At 39.3% G+C, this 26,591-nt stretch overlaps 1 protein-coding gene and 2 non-coding genes across 7 annotated transcripts in view; all 3 read left to right on the forward strand.

Annotated features, from left to right (window-relative positions):
• The first annotated feature begins 2,827 nt into the window (after positions 1–2,827).
• trnav-cac (transfer RNA valine (anticodon CAC)) lies at positions 2,828–2,900 on the forward strand. The gene has a single exon. It is a non-coding gene; the product is annotated as a tRNA-Val (tRNA).
• Positions 2,901–3,314: 414 nt separating this feature from the next.
• Positions 3,315–3,387, forward strand: trnav-aac (transfer RNA valine (anticodon AAC)). Its single transcript has one exon. It is a non-coding gene; the product is annotated as a tRNA-Val (tRNA).
• Positions 3,388–12,354: 8,967 nt separating this feature from the next.
• Positions 12,355–26,591, forward strand: part of LOC132984434 (adhesion G protein-coupled receptor F5-like) — a 31,641-nt gene continuing 17,404 nt past the window's right edge. Inside the window, exons 1-15 of one of the 5 annotated variants that reach the window (XM_061051267.1) lie at positions 12,355–12,486; positions 16,368–16,441; positions 16,670–16,721; positions 20,709–20,744; positions 21,026–21,166; positions 21,290–21,457; positions 21,718–21,747; positions 22,197–22,235; positions 23,686–23,826; positions 23,950–24,117; positions 24,378–24,407; positions 25,510–25,650; positions 25,774–25,941; positions 26,086–26,115; positions 26,235–26,576. In XM_061051267.1, the coding sequence (XP_060907250.1) occupies positions 16,373–16,441; positions 16,670–16,721; positions 20,709–20,744; positions 21,026–21,166; positions 21,290–21,457; positions 21,718–21,747; positions 22,197–22,235; positions 23,686–23,826; positions 23,950–24,117; positions 24,378–24,407; positions 25,510–25,650; positions 25,774–25,941; positions 26,086–26,115; positions 26,235–26,576 (1,555 nt within the window). In that variant the 5' untranslated portion in view covers positions 12,355–12,486; positions 16,368–16,372. The remainder of the gene's footprint in view (positions 12,487–16,367; positions 16,442–16,669; positions 16,722–20,708; positions 20,745–21,025; positions 21,167–21,289; positions 21,458–21,717; positions 21,748–22,196; positions 22,236–23,685; positions 23,827–23,949; positions 24,118–24,377; positions 24,408–25,509; positions 25,651–25,773; positions 25,942–26,085; positions 26,116–26,234; positions 26,577–26,591) is intronic. The other 4 variants (XM_061051268.1, XM_061051270.1, XM_061051269.1 and 1 more) reach the window with 4 other exon arrangements.

Raw genomic sequence — 26,591 nt, forward strand, 5'->3', positions numbered from 1 at the left:
AATGATCTCATAGCAGGGATGTACGCCTATGACAATGGAAGTCCTATTGTAGGAGACTTCTGGTTCCATGATTTAGTATCCTACAATTCAATACAATGTATTTAGAAGCAATTCAGAAAAAAAGTATTAAAAAAATAGTTACGATTAACAATGAAGTCTTTAACAGTCAGTTAAATAGTTAAATGAATGAACCTGCATATTTTTCATATCCAACCTGTTCATGTGAATGGGTGTTCTAGTGACATGTACCACTGTGCAGAACCAATATACCTGTTCACACCTACCTCACTGTCATAATTATTGTCCAATCAGCTTTTTGCATGAGATGCAAAACAAAAAATAGGATCTTTAGTTTATTCAGGATTAGTACATGTTTTCAAACCAAACTATATACTTAGATATATTAGCTCATCCGTAAACATATTCTCTTCCTCAGGTCGGTTTCGCCCGTCTTGACTACTGATTTTGTTTTAATCGGGGGTGGGGGTTTGGGAAGCAGAGAGAAGCACTCCCATGATTCCCCATCTGACACGGCAAAACATAATTTTACACAAACTATCAGCAGTTCTCACATAATCCCTGAAAATGTATTTAGCTTTTTTCCCCATCAATTTATCCCATAATCCATTTCTTGATTTGAATGTAAGACCTTGTGATGTCACCAAGAGTTACTCTATTCATGATGGCAGCCACAACTAAGTATTAGGCTAGCCAGGGTTGCGAAGGTTTTGGCAGAGTAGCTAAGGCATGTCAAGGAAATAGTTGTTGACTTGGCGCGCTGATGACAGCCGCAACACTGGATTTTGTGTTTCCATGTGGATGAAGACATTTTTTGAGAACTTAGCATGTGTGAAAACCTCCGTTTTAAAAAATATCAGCCTACATGTGGACTAGGCCTTACACTGTGGTTGATGATCACAACGACTGGTTGAGCGAGGAGCGAGATGGATGTCAGGCATCCATTTTTACTAATGCCAGAAACCATAAAAGCCCCCCATTGGGCCTGCGGTGTTGCAGAAGCACTGTAACTTTGCTAAATATTGCTTAGTTCTGTGCTCATGATGGATTAATGTGGGTCTTTGTAGCTAATGTAACAGAGAGGAAGGTCTTTTACCTGCTCTTTATAAAATGTATTGAGATAAAAAATTGTTGTGAATTGATGCTATACAAAGACAGATTGATTGATTGATTGATTGATTGATTGATTGACTTGTAGAGGAACAGGTTTTACTCAAAGAACAAAGTGTGCCAGCTGAACACTTTTGATTCAGTTGGAGAACTTTTGCATCTTTGGAAACAGGGCAGTTCAAATTACTTGTAGTTCCACATTTTTTTCGACTGCCATGGAGAGAACATGTTGCTTGTCTCCGCTACAAAATCACAGCGGTATTTGGAATAGATACAGTATGAATAGAAAATCAGTTCATAGAATAGAAAAACTGTATTAGTGTAAGGAGCCAGAATAGTATGAATAAAATACGGTAGATGTAAGAGGCTCTGTCAAGCACTGTCAGATGGTGGGGATTGAAGCAGGTAGTGTCGGCTGGTGAGGATAGTGAAAGTGTGTCGGCGATGGAAGCCTCTAGTCTCATTGAGACAACAGATTGTTAATATTAATGACGAAGCCTGAGTGACGTTCTTGCAAATGGCTTTGGACTCCCATCAATGGCGGTCTCCATGCTGAAAATGCTGTCTCATCCTTTCAGTCAACCTAACAACAGGCTGAGAGCTGGAGCTGAGGCGGGTTTAAAGTGTCTTGACAAACCGTTACTTCGCGACCACCTCTCAATCAGGTCAGCTACACGCCTTATTTTGAATAACTCTTATCCTTCATCAGATCAAAACTGATGAGTAATCAAAAAATAAACAGTACATTGTTTGCCAATCAAGACATGAGCTAATCAGATCTATTTGTTTTTTGTACAAGGCTGTAAACATGTTAATTTATGCTGTAAAAACTGGCTTATTTGAATGGGTGTTTATGTGACTTCCTGTGCTTCTGCAGATAGCCTCAAGTGGACACTTTATGAACTGCAGGATTTTTGCACTTCCACATCGGCTTCATTGTTCAACACCGAAGGTTGCTGCTTAATTGAGACATACTTTAGGATTTCCAAAAAAAGAAACTGGAAAAAGGACTGTCAACATTGCTAAGGTCCTGTAATATGGTTCCCTTGGGATCTTCAACAACTGCAATGCCATTTTATACTGATATTGGTGTTAAAAGTATCATGGCTTAAAAAACAAAGATCTCTTTACTTCAAAAATCAAACTTTCTATTTAAAAATAGACTGCACTTCATTAGTCTCCTACTGGATGATGAAATGCAACACTCCAATTAGAGGTGTGAATGTAAGAGGGGGTTGTCAGTCCCTGCGCTGCCTCTTCACATAAACACAAAAGAATACAAACTCACTCACACACACACACACACACACACACATACACTCTTCCTGGATTGTCTCACCTTCTCATCCTGGGCCTCGTTGTTTTCTAGCAATAACAAACAAAGAGTGCAAAACAAATTCATGGCCACTTGACGAGAATGATGACACAATACTTCCACAGAGTCCAATTTAAAGAAGAACAAACAATACATCTCAGGGTTGCCCTGATTGTAGGGTAGGGTTAGGGTTAGGGTTGAGGAACGCATGTCCAACTACAGGGTCCGATATATAAAATACAGCCGGTCCAGTAGGCAGAGTTTTGCTGACAGTGTTAAGTGGTGAAAGTCCCACAAATGTTGGGTTAAGTCCTCCCCGTGCTGCATCAGCAGTCGCCGGTGATTGAGTGCATGTGAGGAAACACAAAGAATGCACACTGACCAGTTTCCGTAGTGTAGTGGTTATCACGTTCGCCTCACACGCGAAAGGTCCCTGGTTCGAAACCGGGCGGAAACATTCTATTGGTGTGTTTTACCCCCCTGAGGATTTATCTCTAACTCAACTCTGTCCAAACATCACGTGCCGTGTCGATATAAAGCACAGTGAACACATTGGTTGATGAAGGCGAAAGACAGGAACCAGCAACTTCAATCACCCCGTCCATTTCCAATAGTTATGTCCATTTGAGCTGCAGTGTATTGCATACACCTTACCTTTCCATTCTCTTTAGCTTTCATCCTGAAAGTAACCATCTTGTCACCTGTGCAGAATGACGTGGTGTTTGTTGCTGGTAGTTCTGTCGTTCATGGTGCATAACCATCAGCAGGTAGAAAAGTCAACTCTGAATAACCGGTTGTCCAGCATTTGAAGCGTTTGAATTCAGAAAGCCAGTTGACTACGTGACGAATGACCACAAGGAGCCTTTTGTCAGTTTCCGTAGTGTAGTGGTCATCACGTTCGCCTAACACGCGAAAGGTCCCCGGTTCGAGACCGGGCGGAAACAAGTGGATGTTCTCTTTCTGCTGTGGATAATCTCCTTTGGCAGACACGTCCGCTTGAATGCTAAATCCTCACGCAGGGACCGCATCTCCTCTTTCACAGGCATTCAGGTCCCCTTTTGTAGCCCAATAACAATTACCAATGGCATTTTAGGGGACCTGGCTTATATGCAGGAAGTCCATCAAAGTTGAGAGCAAAAGAGGCAAACCGGAGGCAAACCTGGAACCTATCTGCTCTCATCTGACGACTACATAGCCTTATGTTAATCTCTCAGAACATATCTGCTTATTGCGGCAGGGAGCAATCAGGTGGTAAATGTAATCTCTCCACCCCAACTCCATGCTGGTGTCTCGAGTAGCTAGTCACACTGTTATAGATGACCAGCACACAGAATCGGTAGTCATGGCCAGGATGTCCTTCAAAGCTTGTGTCGAGGTCCAGAAATATTGTCTGTTGCTCTGAGCTTGCTAGGAGTATAACAATCAGACTGTGCCCAGCCCAATACTCAGGCAACCTCACAATGTTTGGAGCACTGTGTAAACCATGGTGTACACAGGTACACCATGGTTTGATGATAAGTACAGCTGAGGGGGACTTAAAAATTCACTGTGACAATGCCAATTTCTCATTTTCTTTTACCTACCATGTATGAATTTCTCTCCTTGGCCCATTTCCTTAATTTTTCCTCTTTAGAGGTACAGAGAGTTACCTTTTTCACCTCAGCTTGAGAGTGGGGCTAGCGTGAAGCCCCTTTCTTATGTGGCAAGTAAGGCCTGGTAGAAAGAATATTTCACCCAGTAAGGGAATATATACTGTTCAATTACTTTAATATCAAAGTAAAAGTTGTCTTTTGTTTAATAGATGATTTAATCTTTAAAGTAAAAGTAACCTTTGAGTGCTCATCACCGTAACTGGGGGAAGTTTAGACGGTATCTGCCAAAAGAGTAATCCCTGACTCAAATACACAAACTACAGAGCATCTTTACTATTTTATATACGTAGATCCAAACAGCACTAATTGAATTATATATTGACTATTAACTATGCATACTGACAAGTTAATATATACCATTCATTAATACAGAAATATATGTTTATGGGCTAAGATTATGGCTTTTAATCGTAATCTGTATAAAACATGGACCCTGTGGATCCTGGTCAATGCTGATCTTTTTTATAGATTTTATTTTTGGGCTTTTGCCTGTATTGGATAGGACATTGGATAGAGAAGGAAACCAGTGAGAGAGTGGGGAATGACATGCAGAGCAAAAGGGGAGAGTGCACACGAGCAAAAATCAACAGTGTACGTTGCTATGTGACTGAAACAATAGTCGGGAAAATATCTCGGGAAAGTAGACCTGCCACAGCACTATGTAGGCTTTTGTGTCCACTTTGAAAAAAAAGCCCAGACTTTTCTGCTGCTGCGCAGAGGGAGATGAGCAGCATAGAAAAAGAGGGTGTGTGTTCATGAAATCATCAGAGCACGTCAGGATATGGGAGAGTTTAGGCTCGTCCAGGAGCTGCAGCGTTAAAATGACCGTACGTCCAAACTGTTGGAAATATCTTTCAAAACAAGAGCTTTTCTTGTCAATGTTAAACTAGAGCTTAGGAAAGTGAGACACCGTTTGCTGTGATCTGAGCTTCCCTCCTATTCGACGCGCGGAGGTGACGTAAGGGTGCGCTGCACGAAAGTAGAAAATGTTTTAACCCCCATCTACTTCCCATCATGGCAACAAAAAGGAATCACTCACCTCAATCACCTATTTCAAAACAATCAGTTTATATCACTCAATACATTAATCCAGAAGTATGGGGTTGGGAGGGACCAGATCCTACAGTATCAACAATTAAAATCAATAGTCAAATCCAAAATTAATATAACTAACAACACTCTGCGACGGTCCCAACTAAGTGAAGAAATCATGAAAATCAATAATTCAAATAAAATAATCTCTAAACTTTATAAACTTATAGCCACATCAACAACCTCCATTACACTCCCCACTACAAAATGGGAAAAGGATCTGACGCTGCCCCCCAACCCTGACTTCTGGACACAAATCAATAAAAACATCTTTTCTATGACCAATAATACAAATGTACAACTTATACAATACAAAACCATCCACAGGACACACATCAGTCAAGGTAAAATGTTCAAAATGGGTTTAGCTAACACAGACATCTGTGCACTCATGGTTGCACAGATGACTATCTTCACGCCACTTGGGCCTGTCAACCAGTTCACTCATTTTGGATCACAGTCACTGAAAATCTCTCCACAATTTTGGGCTGCAGAATCCTCCCGTCCCCATTACTTTGCTTACTTGGAGACACATCACAAATCACCATCTCAAATAACTACAAAAACCCACTACTCGTTTCTCAGGTCTAATTACAGATCAGGTCTAATTACAGATTTTTCCCTCAACTGTTTATAGGTTCTTGTTTAAATTACACATGCATAATCCCTGCACGGGTTATGTATATTTCTTGTATAAGTCTATTTTTTAATTGCACAGTTTAAGTTTGATTCATCTTGGGGTATTCTTTTAATCTTTTTTCAGGTTAATATATATGTATGGGGGGGGTGGGGGGGTGGGGTCGGTTTTGTGGTTAATTTGTAACAAATGTTTCATGTCATGTACGTCTTTGTAACCTGCTACTGGATGCTTTGAATTTCCCTCGGGATCAATAAAGTATCTATCTATCTATCTATCTATCTATCTATCTCTAACTATCGCCAAGAAAATCATCTATCAGAACTGGAAATCAAAAAGATACTGCCACATAACTCACTGGATCAACCTACTCACAGAACACATTGTAAAAGAAAGAATCGCAGCCTGCAAAAATTACAATATGTCAGCCTTTAATAAAAACCTGGAATCCATTCATAATTCACCTCAACACACAAATAACACAGAGTCTAGAACATCATCCGATTCCTTTTGTATTAAAGAGATAACTGAAATAAAATGTGCAGAAGTAATCAAGAAACTATCAAATTCTAAGGCTAAAGTCATTTATAATTTGGATGCTCAATTCATTAAAAAATATAGCTCTATACAGATTACACCTCTGACTCATCTTATTAATTTATCAATTAGAACTTGTACATTTCCGAATAACTGGAAAAAGGCAGTCATTACACCAATCTTTAAAACAGGTGACTGCGATTTGGTGAGCAACTACCGCCCTATCTCTATTCTCCCTGTAATGTCAAAGGTACTTGAAAAGGTTGTGGCGGCACAGGTTTTTGATCATCTGGAGACAAATCAACTCTTACATCCTCAACAATTTGGTCTTTTCCAGACCAAAATATTCAACAGAAACTGCAAATTGTTTTTTCATTGAGAATGTAAAGCATTCACTTGATGGTGGTTATGTTGTTGGAGCTGTGTTTCTTGACTTAAAGAAGGCATTTGACACTGTCAACCATGACATTCTCCTGTCTAAGTTACCATCTTTCAATTTCTCGAAAAAATCAATTGACTGGTTTGAGTCTTACCTTCAGAATAGAGAGCAGTGTGTGAAAGTTGACCAAGAAAAATCCTCTCCTTTAATCAATAAAATGGGTATTCCCCAAGGGTCAATTCTTGGCCCTTTGCTTTTCAGTCTGTTTATAAATGATTTGCCTAAATCCTGTCCAGTACCCAGCTTCCAGCTTTATGCAGATGATGCAGTTATATATGCTCCTGCTAAGTCACCAAGCAAGGCAGCTGAGATCCTAACTGAGTACCTTTGCAATGTCCATCAGTGGCTGGAATGCAACCATCTTGTTTTGAATCAGAGTAAAACAGTTTCAATGTGTTTCTCCATTAGGAAAAAGTGCTCACCTGGAAGTTTTAACAGTAAGATGCAGAATAGAGAAATAGAGGAAGTTAGTGAGTTTAAGTTCTTAGGAATCATTTTAGATCCACAACTCAAGTTTGATAAACACGTAAATAAAATCACAAAAACAATCAAGAACAACCTGAACTGCTTTAAATTAATAAGACACTACATACCAACTCAAGCAGCACAGGTGTTCATGCATTCAATGATTTTCTCTCATTTCTCATACTGTATGGCAGTTTGGTCACAAGCTTCACCCTCTACAATCAGAAACCTCTCATCACTATACAACCAGGCCCTGAAAATAATGGACAAAAAACCTGTCCGGTGGCATCACTGTCACATACTGAAAAAACACAATCTACTCAGTTTTGAGAGCTTCATGCACTTATGTTTCCTCAAACTTGTTTTTAAATGTATCAACAATCTGACCCCTGAACCTCTCTCCAGATATGTTCGAAAACAGGACGGAAACAGGGTAACGAGAAGCACTGTGAATGGAGACTGTAGCATACAACATCGTAGATCTACGTTTGGTCAATCAGCCTTCTCCATCAAAGGCTGTAAACTCTGGAACACCTGAAATAAAATTAATGTCCGACTTAAAATCTTTTACAAAACAGGTGAAATGCTCAAAGCAAGCCAGAGCTGTATCCACTTTTAATTAATATCTTCAAACTTTATTTTAAACTGGTTTATAACATTTGTATTGTTGTACATGTATTTTAATGTATCCTCATATAGTGTTATGGGGTTTTATGTAACTGAATGTTGTACGTTTTAATCTGTTTGTTTACACAAAGGCCCAACTGGGGACACGAGTTGGAAATTAGCAATAGCTATATACTCTTTATGCAGCACATCAGTTTCATGCTTTGTATTGAAATTATGTTAAATTGCATTGTCCCTATTAAATAAATAAATTCATATCTTAAACTGAAGCCACATACATGACCACAAACCCCTGTCTAATAATAACCACACCCTCATTCTCCACATAATTTTGATCCTTTAACTTACTTATTTAATTCCGACATATGACACACTTAAATCCCACGACACTCACACTCACATGCCACCACCCCTATTTTTAAAAATATTTTATTTATTTATTTATGTTTTTTTTTTTTTTTTTTTTCCTAAGAAAATTGTTATATTATCATTACCAATAGCGATCTCTGTTATAGTTGTTATCTTTCCCCCTCTCTTCCCTTCATGGAAACATTACTTAATTAGTTACTTAAAAGAACAATATTGACCATCATTTGTATTATCACTGATTATATATTATTATATATATATATTATTGTTGTTATTATTATTGGTATCATAGAGATATACATGCATATATATATATATATATATATAAATATACATATACAATTTATGATTTGATATGATGTGATGTTATGATCCCATATTATTACTATAATAATTATTATTGCTATTGAGGAGACGGAACTTGTGTGCGGACAGTTTTGGCTTTTGGGGGTTGGGTAGGGGGTTTCATCTTCGCCTTTGGCACTCTGGTGGCCTGGCGGCAATCTCAGGTGGTTGCGGTTGCGTGGTTGTCTCATTCACCCCCCCCCCTCCTCCAGCAGGGTGAGAATGAAAAGATTGAGAAAAGCTAATAACAGATAAATATTAATATATCTATTTTCTGTAATATAAATGAAGAATAAAAATCCCACTACCAAGTGGTACTGACTACCTCTGACATGGTCTGGCAGTTGTACAAACCAAGGAGATAAAATGCATTGGGCCGGCACCCTCCTCTGGGTCTGGGAGCGGCTCATAAGCCGGGGGGGGGGGGTCTCTTACCCAGCCCGCCCCATCCATCTTGGGAGTATTCGCTGGTGCCGCTGGGGGGCTTTATGTGCGGGGGTGAGGCCTCTTGCCTGATTCCGCGGGGACCCTGTGGCCCCCACTTCTCTGTTCTTCTCTGCTCTTCTTCTTTATGACATCTCTATGATCTTGATACGCATGTATATGTACACCTATGGATGTACATGTGTACGTACGTGTGTATGTATATGTGTATATTTATTATTATATATATATTTATTACCATCACCTCTCTTTTTATGAGTCTTGTTTATGTTTTTAAGTCTTTTTATGAGTCTTAGTCTGACTTATAGTCTCGGTCTCACCCTGATTTGGTCTTGATCTTGGCTCTCGGTCTCAATCCCTAAATGTCTCGTCTTGGTCTCGGAGTACTCCGTTCTTGGTCTTGGTTAGTTTGGTTTTTACAACAACACTTCTCCAGTAATTCTTCATTTTAAACATGTTTGCAGCATTGTCAACAATTGTCATTCTCTGTGAGTTTCTCTCAGCTTCAGCAGCACAGTTAATCACCATTGCCAAGAAGGCTAAGAACTTAATCTTGTCATTACAGAAACAGTCCTCTTTATGTTCTCTATCAGACTCCTGTTTCCTGTTGTTTTAAACACTTTCTTTCCTTCTCACTTGCTCGTGTTTGGACCTTCTCTTTGATTTCATCTTTATACTTTCTATCTCCCTCCTTCTCTTTGGGCAGTCTGCTCCACATACTCTTCTTCTCTTCACCTTAACTGTATCACCTATACTCTACGGGGTCTCACTGCTCCCCCTAGTGGGCTTAAGGTACAATAACATACACAGTATGCAGAACAAACCTAACGTCTTATAATCGTTAACACAACAAAGTCATATTAGAATGTGTTGCACTTGTGAGGAAGTCCGTATGTATGCAGTACTGTGTGTGTGTGAGTCAGAAACACTATAAGATCAATAATGAAGGCAGTCTGCCGGAGAGGGAAGAGTGAGATAACTTTAATGCTGTAACCCAGCACACCTGAGCCCAGCCTGCTCAGGTGTGCTGGGTTACGGACAAGGGCCTCAGACTCCACCATTAACTGCCTCAAAACAAGAGAAACAAAGGCAGCACAGGGGAGAAACAAAAACAGGTCGAGAGGCCAACCCTGAGGCCGTCACACCCCTAGAAGTATGACAATGCTTCTAAACTGCTGCTGTGCGTACACACGACAACAAGATGGCAGCTTTCGGAACAAATGACTCATGCTGTCAGTTTCCTGGTGGCATTAGATCACATCTTAGATACATATAACTGTAAGGCCTGAAGTGAATTATAATAATAATAACTTTATTTCTATAGCACCTTTAAAAACAGATGTTTACAAAGTGCTATGACAGACAAAACAAAGCAGGAAGTCAGGACTGTTGAAGAAATTACTAAGACTTGACTCCACACAATAAGACTCAGTTGACTCAGATGGCTTACGTTGATGAAAGTTTATACATAAGAAGAATACTCATGAGGAGACATGATTCAGCATCACACTTCTGTTCTCGTGTCTTGCTCAATCACATCTGCAGAACTTTTCTAAAGGCATCGCATATATCCTAAAAGACTTTATCATTATCAGGGTCACATTGACCCACCTAGACTAAACTGTGACGTCTATAACACTGGAGCAGACAATAAGTCTACCAAACATCCTTACAGATATCAGGAAGAACAGTTGCCACTCTCTAAGCTGTACTTGGTGTTCTAATAACAGCTGAACTCTGTCAGGTCTGACTGACATTAGAGAACAGTGAATAAACATAATGACATCTGTACATTATAATCTAAATAACTACAGAAACTCCACCACAAGGATGACAACAGAAAAGACATCAACAGCCAGGACAAACAGAGAGGCGTCTACAAAAATAATATAAATGACAAGAAAAGAATAAGAATGATACAACAGGCAGTTCATAAGCAATACAATTAAAGAAAATTAAAAACAAGAGAAAAGTCAACAAGTTGATGACAATGATATAAACATAAAGACGACAACACATTACAGTTAATAAAAACAAAAATTAAGATAAAAGGGGTGATGGATAAGTAGATTAAGAGCAATAAAATGAATCAAGTAAGGGATAGATTACTAAAGGCATTTAACAAGGTGATATCACATAAAAGAAAGTCTATAAAGGTGAGTTTTAAAAGTGATCTAAAGGTCGTTCCAAAGTCGAGGGGCCCTGATTGCAAAGGCTTGGTCTCCTTTAGATTTGGAACCTCAACTTTGGAACGACCAGAAGGGCGCCGCCTGAAGATCTGAGGTCACGAGATGGTTCATAAGAAGTCAACATTTCAGAGACAGTTCAGAGCAAGAGCAAGACCAAGACGTGCTAAAAAAGTGATCAGTCAAATCTTAAAATCAATTCTAAAAGCAACAGGTATGCCCAAGTTCAATGAATCTCAATATAAATATTTAATGATACATCCCTCATATGAGAGAAAATAAGGCATCTAGTCCAAAACTGTTGAAGGTGATCTATTATTCTCACTGTCTCCATTAATCATGTCAGTCTGGGACATTGAGTATTGAGTATTGTTACGAGATGTGTAGCTCAAAAACCTCCTTATTTATCTGATACTGGCATCAGTAAAATCCCTAATTTCTGCCTCTGCCTAAAACAGTTAATTCAAGCTGCCAAGCCTTATACAGTCCCTGCGTCTCAGACAGGACAAGAAAGAAAGGCGAGCAGCATTTAACAGATATAATAATCTTACTAGTTGTCATCTATTACAGATCTTATTGTTAAATAGTGTTAGGGAGGATTGTGTGCTTGATATAGAAAGGGATGTGAGGAGAGGAATTTCCATTCTAACCTGTAATGTGATCTGTGATGTATGACAATGCAAGCAAATTATGATGATACTTTTGATCAAAGCTCATGTTTCATTTTATTGTCACATGACACAATTTACTTACAGGTATTCATGACATTACAAATAGAAAATAATGACAGATCATGACTCATGAACACTGAGTTTAAATGCTGTAGCACATTTATCACTCTGTCTGCTAACAGCAAACAGAGTAAACATGGGCAGAAATCCTTAACTATGATTGGCTGTTTGCCTTGTCAGAGGCAGGACTTTAGTTCAAATCAACTATTTTGGCTGTGCTTCAACAGGCTGCTGATAGCTTCCTATGCATTTCAATGTAGCTAATTTGTTTAGGTGAGAATTTTAAATCGTGACTTTGGACATAAGGAGATGTTTTTGGTGCATTTAAAGTCATACCATGGATGAGGTCGACTAACCTGCCAGACAGGTGTGTTTGTGTGTGTGTGTGTGACTCAGAGAAACTATTCCAGGAAGTTGCACAGAGATGGCCTCTCCTGCGGATTTGATTATCAGTTATTATGCAGTTAAATGTTCCCTCCTGACAAGAGGCATTTTTTTGGAGCCTGGAGACAAATCAAGGTAAACAAATTTGATTCTTGTCGCAGCTTTACCCCTCAGCTTGTCTGTGTTATTTCTTTGTCCTTTCAGGCATATGTTAGGGGGGAGATTCTTCACAATACAGGGAAAGCACAGATTTGAATGAGCTAGGACAGTCTTAACCTTGAAAGTAGAAACTAAACCAGTACCACATATCATATCTTTGACAACAGTTAAGATTTAGAGAAGCTAGGAAAGGCAAATAAGGAGAAATTAGAACATTAGTTTTGATTGGTAATTACTACAAATGTACTTTGAGTTATTGAAACAGTAGTGACATGAGCACTCTCTTTTCAAAGGGAGACCTGTCCGAGACAGTCAGCAGCAAAAACACGAAGCTAAAGACACAAAAGGAGACAAAGTATGATTCACAAAACAGTAAACTTTGCATCAAGAGAGAACCATCTATGATTCAGTAGTTCAAGCAGTCGAGCTTAAAACATCGGCATCCTGTAGAATCGGCTTCCGTTGTAGATTTATAAACATTTAAGGACACCAACTCCTTGAGTTTAAAGTCGTTCTGCAACAGATTCCAGGCTTCTTCCTAATCTCTGTCCGAGCGTGTCGGGACATAAGAGAGCATGAAGAGGTCCTGACAAAGCAAAGAAAACTGTCTGTTTTTTTTTTGGGTGATATACTGTTCATGACCCGTTCTGACATTTGACAGCAGCTGTTAAAGCACCATAAATGACTTTTCCTAAAGTGACTCAAAATACACAAACGAATGTAATTTTCTTAGACTCTCATATTTTGTACACTGAGGATGTTCTCGAATATCTCAGAAAAGGCACTGCAAAATTACAAATCTTAATAATATTTGTCTGATTTCTTTTTCAGGAATATCTAATACTTATTTTCAGCCACATTAAGCTGTCCAGATAATAATATGATATCAAGATATGAAAAATCCCAAAACACTGTAAGGCCTGAATTGCTTCTGATACGTTTAAATATTTGCCAATCGGGTGTCTTGAAATGAAAATTACTCATGTTAGTGTTAGGTGGGGGTTATTTCTTTAGTAGATGGACAATGATGAAATCGTGAAACAGACTGTGGATCATCTTAGGATTTATTCAGCGATGGTCAGACAACATAGAAACAAAATACACATGGCTGACAAAGTGCAGACTATCGCTGACCAAGATCTCACAATCCTTGACAATTATTGGCAAAGTGGCAAAATGGCAAAGTCTTCATCTTCACAGTGTGGCTTATATTCTGCTAGAAGGTACTGCCCACAAATTCCTTTCCATTTGGGTATATCACTATAAAACAATAAAGATGCCATGACACTGATTTGTATATGTAACAGATGTAGACTCTTTGTCTAGCAAACAGTTGTTGACAACATATGGTTGGCTCTTTACACAAATAAAGATCTGCTACAATTTAGATGTTTTACCATATAAGGTTACAGCTTCACAGACCCAAAAGAAGAATTAAGATGGCTGACACAATTCAAAGATATATCCACAAAATTATCAAAATGAATGAATTCATGAAAATACGTACTAACAGTTCCCCCGTTTTTAATTTAACCATATTTTTCTTTAAAGGGAGTAAAGTTTGAACATGATTTTAATTTCTCTTTGAGGTGTTCACCAATTACCTTTTTTAAGTACATGGCCTCTGAATTTCACCCTTAAGACAATAAGATCGATTTAACACTGTCCACATAACATCAAAATGTTTTAGGAGTGGTTAGAAAATATAGGGAGATCATAGGTCACATACTTGCATAGAAGATACCAAAACTTAACAGAAAAGGTAGAAAACCTTAAATGTTCTATTTGGAAACTCAGATCATGTTCAGTTTCAAAGAATGAAATCTAAAGATATTGTCAGTGGTGAATTTACAGAACATTTGAAAACAAAGATGTTTAAATAATCAAAACTTAATGTACTTAAAAATTCTGTAAAATCAAACCAAAATCAAATAGTTTATATCGCATCCCGCAAAAAATGTTTATTTAAACAAAAATATAGAGAAATCTTTAAGATTCTATAGAACAATATGGTAGTTTTTATACGGTCTAGGATCAGGTTTTGAACAGTAAAATTAGTTACTGAGTTGATAGATCTTAGAATCAATGCATAAACAAAAATAAAACAACAACTCATAACAATAGAAACTCTTAACAAGATAGTAAAGAGGAGTACAGCACTAAATTTAAGAAAATCCCCAAAATGGTCAACATTTGATTAGTTTTGAGTTTAACTATAACTTTCCCATGTAGGTCATCAATTATTGTTACAAAAGAATGATCTAACGAATAAATGAAATACTGGAACCCGTATAATAGGTAACCAGGATTAAAAAAACTGATCATGAATGAAGTTACTGATCAAGAATAGTATGATTTACTGCAGTAAAATTAATATAATTAATGGTAAGAAATTGAAATTGAAAACCTATGTTAATTAGAAAAGGGAGAATTTGGATGTATTTTGGATCACAGAGCTCATTAACCATTTGTCACAGCTGTATTTGCTGTGGTCTCACAGGCAACATGTAGTTCGGATTTGACTCGGAAACTTTTCTCCGCGGGGTACACCCTGCTGATGTTTATGTAAAGAGCTTACTGTATCACAAGACCTGGCCTTGGTGTCTGGGTGTCTGGGTGTCCCAAGTACTCATCGCAATGAGAGCAGTAGAAAGTCCGATGACAGATTTTTTTAAACATTTGGCATGTGGCGGGAGTTTGTACCCGCGCCTGCTGTTGGCTGGTAGGTTAAAGGCTCGGATGGATCTCAAATTAGAAAAAACTTTATCGCTAATTGAAATTGATTAAAAACAATTACCTTAGAATAGAAGTAAGCAGATTAAAACAAGACCAACTCCTTCTTTTAGATATGGTTGAATGTATTTTAATTATTTTGAATTGAGGATGTTGTGCAAAATAAAACATAACTTCACTCTTGAACATTATCAACATTTCATGTTTTTTTTTTTTCGATAAGAAGCTTATCTTTAATTAGAATTATTGACTATGAAAAATGTGGAGTTCTTTGCCTAAAATGCCTTAGTCTAAGATTGCGTGTACTTAGAGCTCCCATTGGACGATATGATAGGTGGTGGACATCTTCACCTACTACCAATCAAACAAAAATCTGTTGTATCAGCCAATTTCAAAAAGATTAAAATTTCAATGTAGAAATACGAATACTACAAATAGACCGGGAGAATCTTATGTGCTCATTTCAAGTATGGCATTTGAGTATTGCTGTGTCCCTTCACCATCAGATTGTTGCTGTAGGATCAATAAAGTCAAATCAAATACATTCGTATTGCTCGACATATCTTTGTTCCCGGTTGGAAGGTATGCACAGTGGTCTCGGCTGGTGGAATGGAATCTACCACCTGCTTAGAGCACTCAGAAACAAAAGACAGTAAATACTTATCATATTTAATCAATTAAAACAAGTCCTAATCTTCCTAAAGATTCAAAAACCTTTCTGTCATTTTTAACCATGCAAAACCCGTACCATACTCTAGGCTTTGATTTCTGATACTGTCTGAGTAAAAAGATAAACTATTGTTGCAGAAACATTACAATTAAAGGTATCTGCCTTCGACTCTGTGCAGAGTTTACAAAAAGCTTGTCATATACAGTATGTCACAATCTTAGTGTAGTGAGGGGTTCTCTCCCTCCCTGCCGCTGTATGGTACTGTGCCAGGTTAACCGGCACGTTAATGATGGGGCGGTGCCATGCGCATCATTAAATACAGGTGGGGTCAGATCTAGCATCTATTTCTTAACCACCTTCTTATTTTCAGTATCTCTAGAAATTCTACTTATTTCCTCCCATTAAATCAAATAAGTAATGACAAAACTTTGTGTTGGCTGTATTTCCTCTCTAGTTGGGATGGGGTTGCCAAAGGCTGCAGCATGCGTAGCTGTTCTCCTGGTTATATACTACAGTCTGGATAATCAGGTAGGAACACCGTCTCTACATGTCGTTCTTTACATAAGTAAATGAATTTAAAGTTATAGCCCTCAAGTTGGAAGTGCTGCATCATGAGATACTGCATCTGGAGTGATTTGGCGACATAACAAATAATTTATCATGTTTTGTACGTTTGGTAGTGAGGTACAGATTTGCTTTTGTTTAAGGCAGACTTTATGAGTGAATTAATCATTATTTATTGTATATGTTTTCCAGGAAGTGATGGAAACAAAAGCATCATATAATCATTCCAGAGGCAAAAGACAGGGTGAGTCACACTTTCAATGACAGATCTGATTTCAACCAAATGTTTCAGCTCTATAAGTGGTGCTCTTTGCTACGTGTGTGCGCTCAACAGAGCACAGAGTGTTCACTCGTTTGGCAGTTTTTTTCTTGTCTATGACCAAGTTATTTCAATGTGGAAACAAAAGCAGATGATGTTCTAATGTTTTCACGTCTTTTCAGCTGTTTCCAATTCCTCTGAATATGTACTCAAGGTTATCAGAAGCATCTCCAACCCCGAAAGTTTACGAACCGTTTTAAACACATTAGACTTCCCTTTAATGATCAACGGTATACTGTTGAAATTATCAACACTGATACCTTATCCTGTCAAATAAATCATCACCTGATGCCCTGCTCAGGAAAACACACGTCACAACAACTTAAAGATGCTACTAGCTCAGCTACACTGCAGTATCCCCCACTCTCTCCTCCCAAATAGTTATTGACTGCCTGGAGAGCTGAGAGCAGATTTATTCTATTCTATAAAGAAAACATGGTGGCTTCTAATTTTACTATTAAAGTTTGAAAAATATTTTTTTATTCTGAGGCTTTTAGGACATAAACAGGAAACTACTGCTCAAAAGTTATTAACAATCCTCATATTAGTGCACACATTATTTAGTGTTGCTATGACAACTCGCACATTTCAAATAACACTGTAGTCATTTTCAATTTGTAGGTATTTCACTGATTAGATCTCTGAAGGCAACAGAATTTAAAAAGTGATATTCAACACAATCCAATGCAAAATGTGGTTGACTTTAAATCAGGAACCTTTGTAGACAAACTTTATAGTCTTTTATTCATTTTAGATTCATGAGTTGTTGGGGCAGCTGGAGCTCAGTGGTAGAGTCGGTCGTCTCTCAACCGGAAGACCAGGCTCCTGCAGCTACATGTTTGATGTGTCCTTGGACAAGACACACAACCCCAAGTTGCTCCCACTGCTTCATTGTCGGTGTCTGAATGTGTACTGTATGAATTGATTAGTTAAAACTGATGGTCTCTCTACACAGCAGTCTCTACCATCAGTGTGTGAATGTGTAGGTGTGACCTGCGCTGTAAAAGCATTTTGAGTAGTCAGAAGACTAGAAAATAAATATACAAGCTCAAGTCCATTTTCCATTTTCATTTAACTGGCAGAAGAGAGGATGGGAGTTATCTGCAAGGATACTCCTCGCTTTCTTGATTGTCCTATCAGTAATTCGTTGAGACAAGGGTTTTTGTGGTTTACTATTTTTCACTTTTTTCTTTGAGTAATTTGAGGCAGTTTGTACTTGAAAAAATCAATATGTAGTAAAAGTATGTCATGTTTTTGTATGGTTTACTTGAATCTATGTAACATCTCAACACACTGTGAAATACAGAAAAAGATACGATAAGATTAACCTTGATCTATCCCACAACGAAGAAATGTGCAGTGTTACAGCCGCCAAGACAGAGCTGCAATTGTTACACATGTGGTCTGAACATTCACAGTTTTAAAGCAACGTCAGGCACACAGTGTACATAAAGTTGAAAATGTATTTTCACCACAATAACAATAATAACTACACAGTATGTTAATTATACACAAAAATAAATATATTAAAACATTGCATTGACTTTTCAACACATGTTTAGAGACATGCAAGTGTTGTGTTGTGATACTGGTGTTTGGTAGAGTTGTGGTATTTAATTGTTTTCTAAATGCTGTGTCGTTAAAGGGGCTATAACTTTTTAAATGTATAAATCATTTTTTATCGCCCATTAATAAGCGAACGGTTAACTGATGTGAAAAAGTAGCTGTTCAATGTCTATCTGTGTTGCCTGTATAAAATTTTTCCGTATTTTCCGCTAAAGCTCCAGGAAATGACGTTGTATGTTTGTATGACCGTGATCTAAAAATGCTTACATGACATTCAGATAAGCAATGAGTATGTTCTTCTTCTTTTCTCTAGTCCTTGACTTAAAACAGCTTTTATACACAAGGGGAGGAGCCGGCCGTCCCGTTCATGTAAACACAGCTCTGACAACAACACAGCCAGCGGGACTCGAGCTTCTCCCTCATTGTAGACAGTCAAGACTCAGAGAGACATTTACAGAGGATAGACTGGATTTCTGATATATTTATGTGTAAAATGTTACACATTCTTCCTTTAAATTGATGTTTTCTTAATTGTGTAAATCTATTTCACACCACATTCCTGCTCTGTATCAACAAATCCCATACCTTCACATTCACACTGTACTGTAACTTTTATTCTTTGTGCTGTTTTTATTTCTCTCTTCATTGTCTTTTTCCCATCTGTCAGGATGTTGTTGATGTTAGTGATGTGAAAAGCAGTTCTTTTCAGTGTACTGAATCAGTAGAATCAGTTCAGTAAAGTGATTCGTTCACCAAATCGTTCAGTACTTCTCCGCAGTTCTGCCTGCGAATCAGAATTTAATAAGCTGAAACACGGCCGAACGTTTAGTTCTGCTCGCGATCGTACTGAGAACAGCCGGTGGTGAATAATAAGCCAATGAGCTGAGAATTTAGTTGGATAAAGTTACAGTTTGCAAACTGAAAGCTGCTAAAACAATCACATATATTTTCCCCGACCGTTCTGTTCAGTACGTTCAGTACACGAATCACTGACTGACTGACTGACTGACTGAGAGGGAGAGAAGAGAGTGACTTGGAGCTCCCGTTCAGTGAACGAATCACTCACTGAGCATCAGTCAGGGCGCGGTCTCACTGGTCATCTGTACCGTGCTGTACCCGAGTCCGCGTCTGCACATCAGAGAAAAACACAGAGCATGACAGCTACTTTACTGACTTTGCAGCTTATTTTAAACCATTTTAATCAGACACAGCCATAAATAAATAAAAAAATAGTCAATGATTCGTACACTGAACGACGTACTAGTACAATGAACAAGAGCCCTGGGTCTCAATTCTCTCGAATTTGAGGAAGCACGGCACTAAATATTTTAATAACAATTAAGCTGGGTGTCGCGAAAAAGTATGTGCCTGTTGAAGCAGCTTTCAGTTTGCAAACATTATCATGAATGACAATTAATTTAACTTAATATAGGCTACATGTCAGCAGAAAATATGCATGGCAACGAATATATTCTATGCCAGAACAGTTATATTTTAAATTATATACGCAGGGCAAAAAAAATGATTTAAAAAATAATAATATTTTAAAAAAGTTTTTAAAAATCAGTACGTTCAGTGAGTGATTCGTGTCGGAGCTTCAGTCAGCACGTTCAGTGAACGAAACACTGACTGAATGTGAACGAGCAAGACTGTGAGTCACCAGCCTCAGTCACACACACACACACACACACACACACACACACACACACACACACACACACACACACACACACACACACACACTGTACTGACTGAAACACTATCGTTAGTGGATGTTAAAACAGTCAGCTGAGTGAAATTGAGTTGGATCTAAAAGCCGTTTGCAAACTGACAGCAGCTATAAAAAGCACATACATTTTCGCGACACATAAATGTTAAATAATATATTTGCTACTTCCTCAATTTTGGAGACATGAGAGGGAGAAGTAGGGCCGGGCTTTAGCGACACAGAGCTCCCGACCGACTCCGTCCTGTTGGTTCAGTCAGTAGTATCACTGACATGAAAGGGAGAGGGAGGGCGGGCTTTGAGTGACTCTTACGGTCTGTAGAGAGAGAGACACGAGACGGGAGAGAGGAGAGCGCAACTGAAGTTGAGAAATGAACGACACTTTTCAGTAAGTGATTCAGTTCAGTTCGTTCACCCAGATGATTCATTCGTTTTGAACGAATCGTTCATGACTGACACATCACTAGTTGATGTCTTGTGTAAAGCTCTTTGAATTGGCATGTTTCTGAAAAGTGCTACAGAAATACATTTGCCTTTCCTCCGCTGTGTTTGAAAATGTTTAGGAAATTCACGATATGAATACTGATCATTTTTTTTGTTTTGTTTTGTGATATTTACAGTGTCAGCAACACAACCGTCAGCTACAACAATTAACGGTATGACACATGACATGTTGAGATGAATGAAGGTCTGTACTGGTGTCTTTGATCATACCCACTGGCCCTGTAAAGTAAATCAAATGGCATAGCTTTTAACTATGCAGAAAATATTCAGTATGTATGCCTCTAGGCTCACAGAGATTTTGTACACCAACAGTTAGTTCAGCGTACAGTAATTCATGTTTTAATCACTCTACATGAGAACATTTGTTTTGGAAAAACAGTTTTAAATAGGTGCTAGACTTGTATTATATATTTCATTCTCTTCTCCTCCGCAGTACCAATGGATTTTGATTTATTGCTTGATTTGACCATCCCAGTCTCCATTTTGCCACTACTGAGGAACAGTCTGAATAGCATCTCGTTCCCCTTCACGCTCAATCAGTCTCTACAAGTATTGGATATTCAGTTCACCACAGGTAAGAACTTCAGCTGCTTTATTCATTTTCAGGTATAATTTAAATGACTAAATCAATGAATTACTGTCCACAAATGCATGAATTGTACACACTTGCTTTATTCTCTCTTATATTCTTTGAAAGCGTGCTTTCCAAACTCCACCGGAGGCCTGCAGTGTACGTGTGAGGATCAGTTTGCTTGGCCGTGTGACAAGTGTGACGTCTACGGTGCATGCAGTAATGTCACCGGACCAACCTGTGAGTGCATCAATGGACGTCCTTCTGACGGAGAGTACTGTGAACCAATCACAAGTAAGCATCACTATTTTGGATCTGTTGAGATAATAAAACTGCTCAGTCTTCTGGAGCACTATACTGGATCATAAGTTAGCATCAGTGCTGTGTTGCTGTTGTGATTATTATAAGGTTAATATCTGAAGATATGCTCTATCTGCCTACTCGTCCTGCACACCTTGTCAGAAACACAAGTTTGGTTGTGTTCTTTGATTCAGACCACAGAGTCAAGTCGAATGTGATTTCCTGACGATTTTCTTTCTCATGTTTCTCTACAGGTATTAATCCATGTCCCACTCCAACTCCTGGTATGGAAAATTACCTTCTATGTTTTGCATTACTAAAATTGAACCTAGATTTCCATAGTTAAAGCTACTAGTTTTGGGAGGAAGAGAATATTTAAGGGTCAATAAGATTAGTTATTGATGCAAAGAGTTTCTTAAAGTCAGGTGGCTGTGGGTCAACCGGAAGGTTGGGGGTTCGACCCCCAGGTCCTGCTGCCACATGTCTGATGTGGCCTTGGGCAAGACACTTAACCCCAAGTTGCTCCTGCTGCATCGTAAGCAGCGTGTGAATGTGTATGAATGGATTAATTACTTCTGATGAACTCTTTACTCAGCAGTCTCTACCATCAGTATGTGAATGTGTAAGTGTGACCTGGGGTGTGAAAGCGCTTTGAGTAGTCAGAAGGCTAGAAAAGAAATATACAAGCTAAAGTCCATTAACCTTTACCAAAATGTATGATTATTTTTTGCAGTGATAACTACGACAACAGCAATGATGACAACAACAAAAGGTATTGCAAATTACATGTTTTTTTCTTTTCTTTTTACGTTTGTGCTTTTGAAGTGCTGCACTGGCACTGAATAAAAAAATCAAGAAGATTGCAGTGCTGTCGGTGTCTAGCTATGAAGCTATTTCCATGCTTTGGATGTAAATATAGTAGTTACAAAACACTGGGTAACATTTGAATTCAAGAAAATGGGTTGGCTAAAATGTAAGATAAATTATTCTTGTGGGAAGCTTTAAAATCAATGTAATTCATGTTGTCATGACTGCATTGTCATTGAAATGTATCCTCATACTGGAGCAACATTTAGACGTAGTAGTTATTACTGGGCGGGTCAAGTACACATGATCAAGAAAAAAATACAGCATTTCTGATTTTAGTAAAGAACATCCAGAATTGCGTCATTCAATTATTCAGAAACAAAAGGATTTAACATGTGTTACATTTGGGTAGGAGGGTACTGGTGGAGCAACATGGGGCGGCTGTGGGTCAGTGGTAGCAACTGTCCAACCGGATGGTTGGGGTTCGACCCCCAGGTCCTGCTGCCACATGTCTGATGTGGCCTTGGGCAAGACACTTAACCCCAAGTTGCTCCTGCTGCATCGTAAGCAGCGTGTGAATGTGTATGAATGGATTAATTACTTCTGATGGTCTCTTTACACAGCAGCCTCTACCATCAGTGTGTGAATGTGTAGGTGTGACCTGGGATGTAAAGGCCCTGACACACCAAGGAGACCGTCGGACGGCGGTCTGTCGGTGAGCGGTCACCACCCTAGTCTTTGCGGTGTGTCCAGCTCCGTCGCTACCCGTTGGCCCCAGTTGGCCTTTTTTTGGCCGACTCTACATGTTGAATCTGAGAAGCTGGCACCGGCGCAGTTGGGGGTAGGAATCTCTCTGATTGGCTGTTCAGCTCAGCGAAACAGGAGAGCCAGTGCACAGGAAGAAATACGGAAGCGCCTCTTCTATTCTTGTTCCACTAATAAAAGACCAAGGGCTGACAACGCCAGCGCCATTTTCAACTTTTTATCAGACATTATTCTCCATTAGAAGTACCTGTATTACGAGTGTCGAGCGACAGCGGTGATAAAATTGTTTTCTCGTATCAAAACAATGGTTTATTTATCCGCGTTCTTCCTCGTCCTCTTCCGGCTTCCCCTTTTTGGACTGAGGATTACAGACTATCGCCACCTGCTGGCATGGAGAGTTATTGCCTCTCACGCGTGCCATATACTGCAATCATTGCAGTGTGTGTTCTAGTGCAACTTTTTGGCTAAGACAAAAGGCGTCGCCCACCGTCGCCACAGGTGGCCTTCGTCACCACCAGTTCTTGGCAGTCTGCTTGGTGTGTCAGGGCCTTAAAAGCGCTTTGAGTAGTCAGAAGACTAGAAAAGTAATACACAAGCTCAAGTCTATTTACCATTTACCAGTTTACGGCTTATCCTGTTTTCTTCCACAGAACCAATGGATTTTGATTTATTGCTTGATTTGACCATCCCAGTCTCCATTTTGCCACTACTGAGGAACAGTCTGAATAGCATCTCGTTCCCCTTCACGCTCAATCAGTCTCTACAAGTATTGGATATTCAGTTCACCACAGGTAAGAACTTCAGCTGCTTTATTCATTTTCAGGTATAATTTAAATGACTAAATCAATGAATTACTGTCCACAAATGCATGAATTGTACACACTTGCTTTATTCTCTCTTATATTCTTTGAAAGCGTGCTTTCCAAACTCCACCGGAGGCCTGCAGTGTACGTGTGAGGATCAGTTTGCTTGGCCGTGTGACAAGTGTGACGTCTACGGTGCATGCAGTAATGTCACCGGACCAACCTGTGAGTGCATCAATGGACGTCCTTCTGACGGAGAGTACTGTGAACCAATCACAAGTAAGCATCACTATTTTGGAACTGTTGAGATAATAAAACTGCTCAGTCTTCTGGAGCACTATACTGGATCATAAGTTAGCATCAGTGCTGTGTTGCTGTTGTGATTATTATAAGGTTAATATCTGAAGATATGCTCTATCTGCCTACTCGTCCTGCACACCTTGTCAGAAACACAAGTTTGGTTGTGTTCTTTGATTCAGACCACAGAGTCAAGTCGAATGTGATTTCCTGACGATTTTCTTTCTCATGTTTCTCTACAGGTATTAATCCATGTCCCACTCCAACTCCTGGTATGGAAAATTACCTTCTATGTTTTGCATTACTAAAATTGAACCTAGATTTCCATAGTTAAAGCTACTAGTTTTGGGAGGAAGAGAATATTTAAGGGTCAATAAGATTAGTTATTGATGCAAAGAGTTTCTTAAAGTCAGGTGGCTGTGGGTCAACCGGAAGGTTGGGGGTTCGACCCCCAGGTCCTGCTGCCACATGTCTGATGTGGCCTTGGGCAAGACACTTAACCCCAAGTTGCTCCCACTGCTTCGTTGGCGGCGTATGAATGTGTATGAATGGATTAATTACTTCTGATGGTCTCTTTACACAGCAGCCTCTACCATCAGTGTGTGAATGTGTAGGTGTGACCTGGGATGTAAAGGCCCTGACACACCAAGGAGACCGTGCAACGTCGGTCTGTCGGTGAGCGGTCACCACCCTAGTCTTTGCGGTGTGTCCAGCTCCGTCGCTACCCGTTGGCCCCAGTTGGCCTTTTTTGGCCGACTCTACATGTTGAATCTGAGAAGCTGGCACCGGCGCAGTTGGGGGTAGGAATCTCTCTGATTGGCTGTTCAGCTCAGCGAAACAGGAGAGCCAGTGCACGGGAAGAAATGCGGAAGCGCCTCTTCTATTCTTGTTCCACTAATAAAAGACCAAGGGCTGTCAACGCCAGCGCCATTTTCAACTTTTTATCAGACATTATTCTCCATTAGAAGTACCTGTATTACGAGTGTCGAGTGACAGCGGTGATAAAATTGTTTTCTCGTATCAAAACAATGGTTTATTTATCCGCGTTCTTCCTCGTCCTATTCCGGCTTCCCCTTTTTGGACTGACGATTACAGACTATCGCCACCTGCTGGCATGGAGAGTTATTGCCTCTCACGCGTGCCATATACTGCAATCATTGCAGTGTGTGTTCTAGTGCAACTTTTTGGCTAAGACAAAAGGCGTCGCCCACCGTCGCCACAGGTGGCCTTCGTCACCACCAGTTCTTGGCAGTCTGCTTGGTGTGTCAGGGCCTTAAAAGCGCTTTGAGTAGTCAGAAGACTAGAAAAGTAATACACAAGCTCAAGTCTATTTACCATTTACCAGTTTACGGCTTATCCTGTTTTCTTCCACAGAACCAATGGATTTTGATTTATTGCTTGATTTGACCATCCCAGTCTCCATTTTGCCACTACTGAGGAACAGTCTGAATAGCATCTCGTTCCCCTTCACGCTCAATCAGTCTCTACAAGTATTGGATATTCAGTTCACCACAGGTAAGAACTTCAGCTGCTTTATTCATTTTCAGGTATAATTTAAATGACTAAATCAATGAATTACTGTCCACAAATGCATGAATTGTACACACTTGCTTTATTCTCTCTTATATTCTTTGAAAGCGTGCTTTCCAAACTCCACCGGAGGCCTGCAGTGTACGTGTGAGGATCAGTTTGCTTGGCCGTGTGACAAGTGTGACGTCTACGGTGCATGCAGTAATGTCACCAGACCAACCTGTGAGTGCATCAATGGACGTCCTTCTGACGGAGAGTACTGTGAACCAATCACAAGTAAGAATTTCCCCATTTGCGAAATGCTTGAAAATGGATATCTGCTCTGACACATGGTTTTGGTTATGTTCAATTATCTTTAAAGATGTGACTTTCTTATCATATCTGTAATGAAAAAACTCAAACTCAAATGTCGCTCCACAGGCATCAATCCGTGTCCCACTCCAACTCCAGGTAAGGGTACTCTTTGCTATTGTTTTTGTTGATCAAGTTAGAAGAGCTTGGAGTATTTGAAGGTCGGGAAATGAAAGTATTTATTGATGCTAAGACTTTTAGATTCTTGTGTTTAACAGAGATGTTAACATCAACAGTGAGGACAACAACAAACACAACAACAATGCCAAACACAACAATGCCAGTGACCACAACAACAATGCCAAACACAACAACAATGCCAAACACAACAACAATGCCAGTGACCACAACAACAATGCCAAACACAACAACAATGCCAAACACAACAACAATGCCAGTGACCACAACAACAATGCCAAACACAACAACAATGCCAAACACAACAACAATGCCAAACACAACAACAATGCCAGTGACCACAACAACAATGATGCCAGTGACCACAACAATAATGCCAGTGACCACAACAACAATGATGCCAGTGACCACAACAATAAATGGTGAGACACAATGAT

The sequence above is a fragment of the Labrus mixtus genome, chromosome 12, assembly GCF_963584025.1.
Source record: "Labrus mixtus chromosome 12, fLabMix1.1, whole genome shotgun sequence".
NCBI classification, from domain to species: Eukaryota; Metazoa; Chordata; class Actinopteri; order Labriformes; family Labridae; genus Labrus; species Labrus mixtus.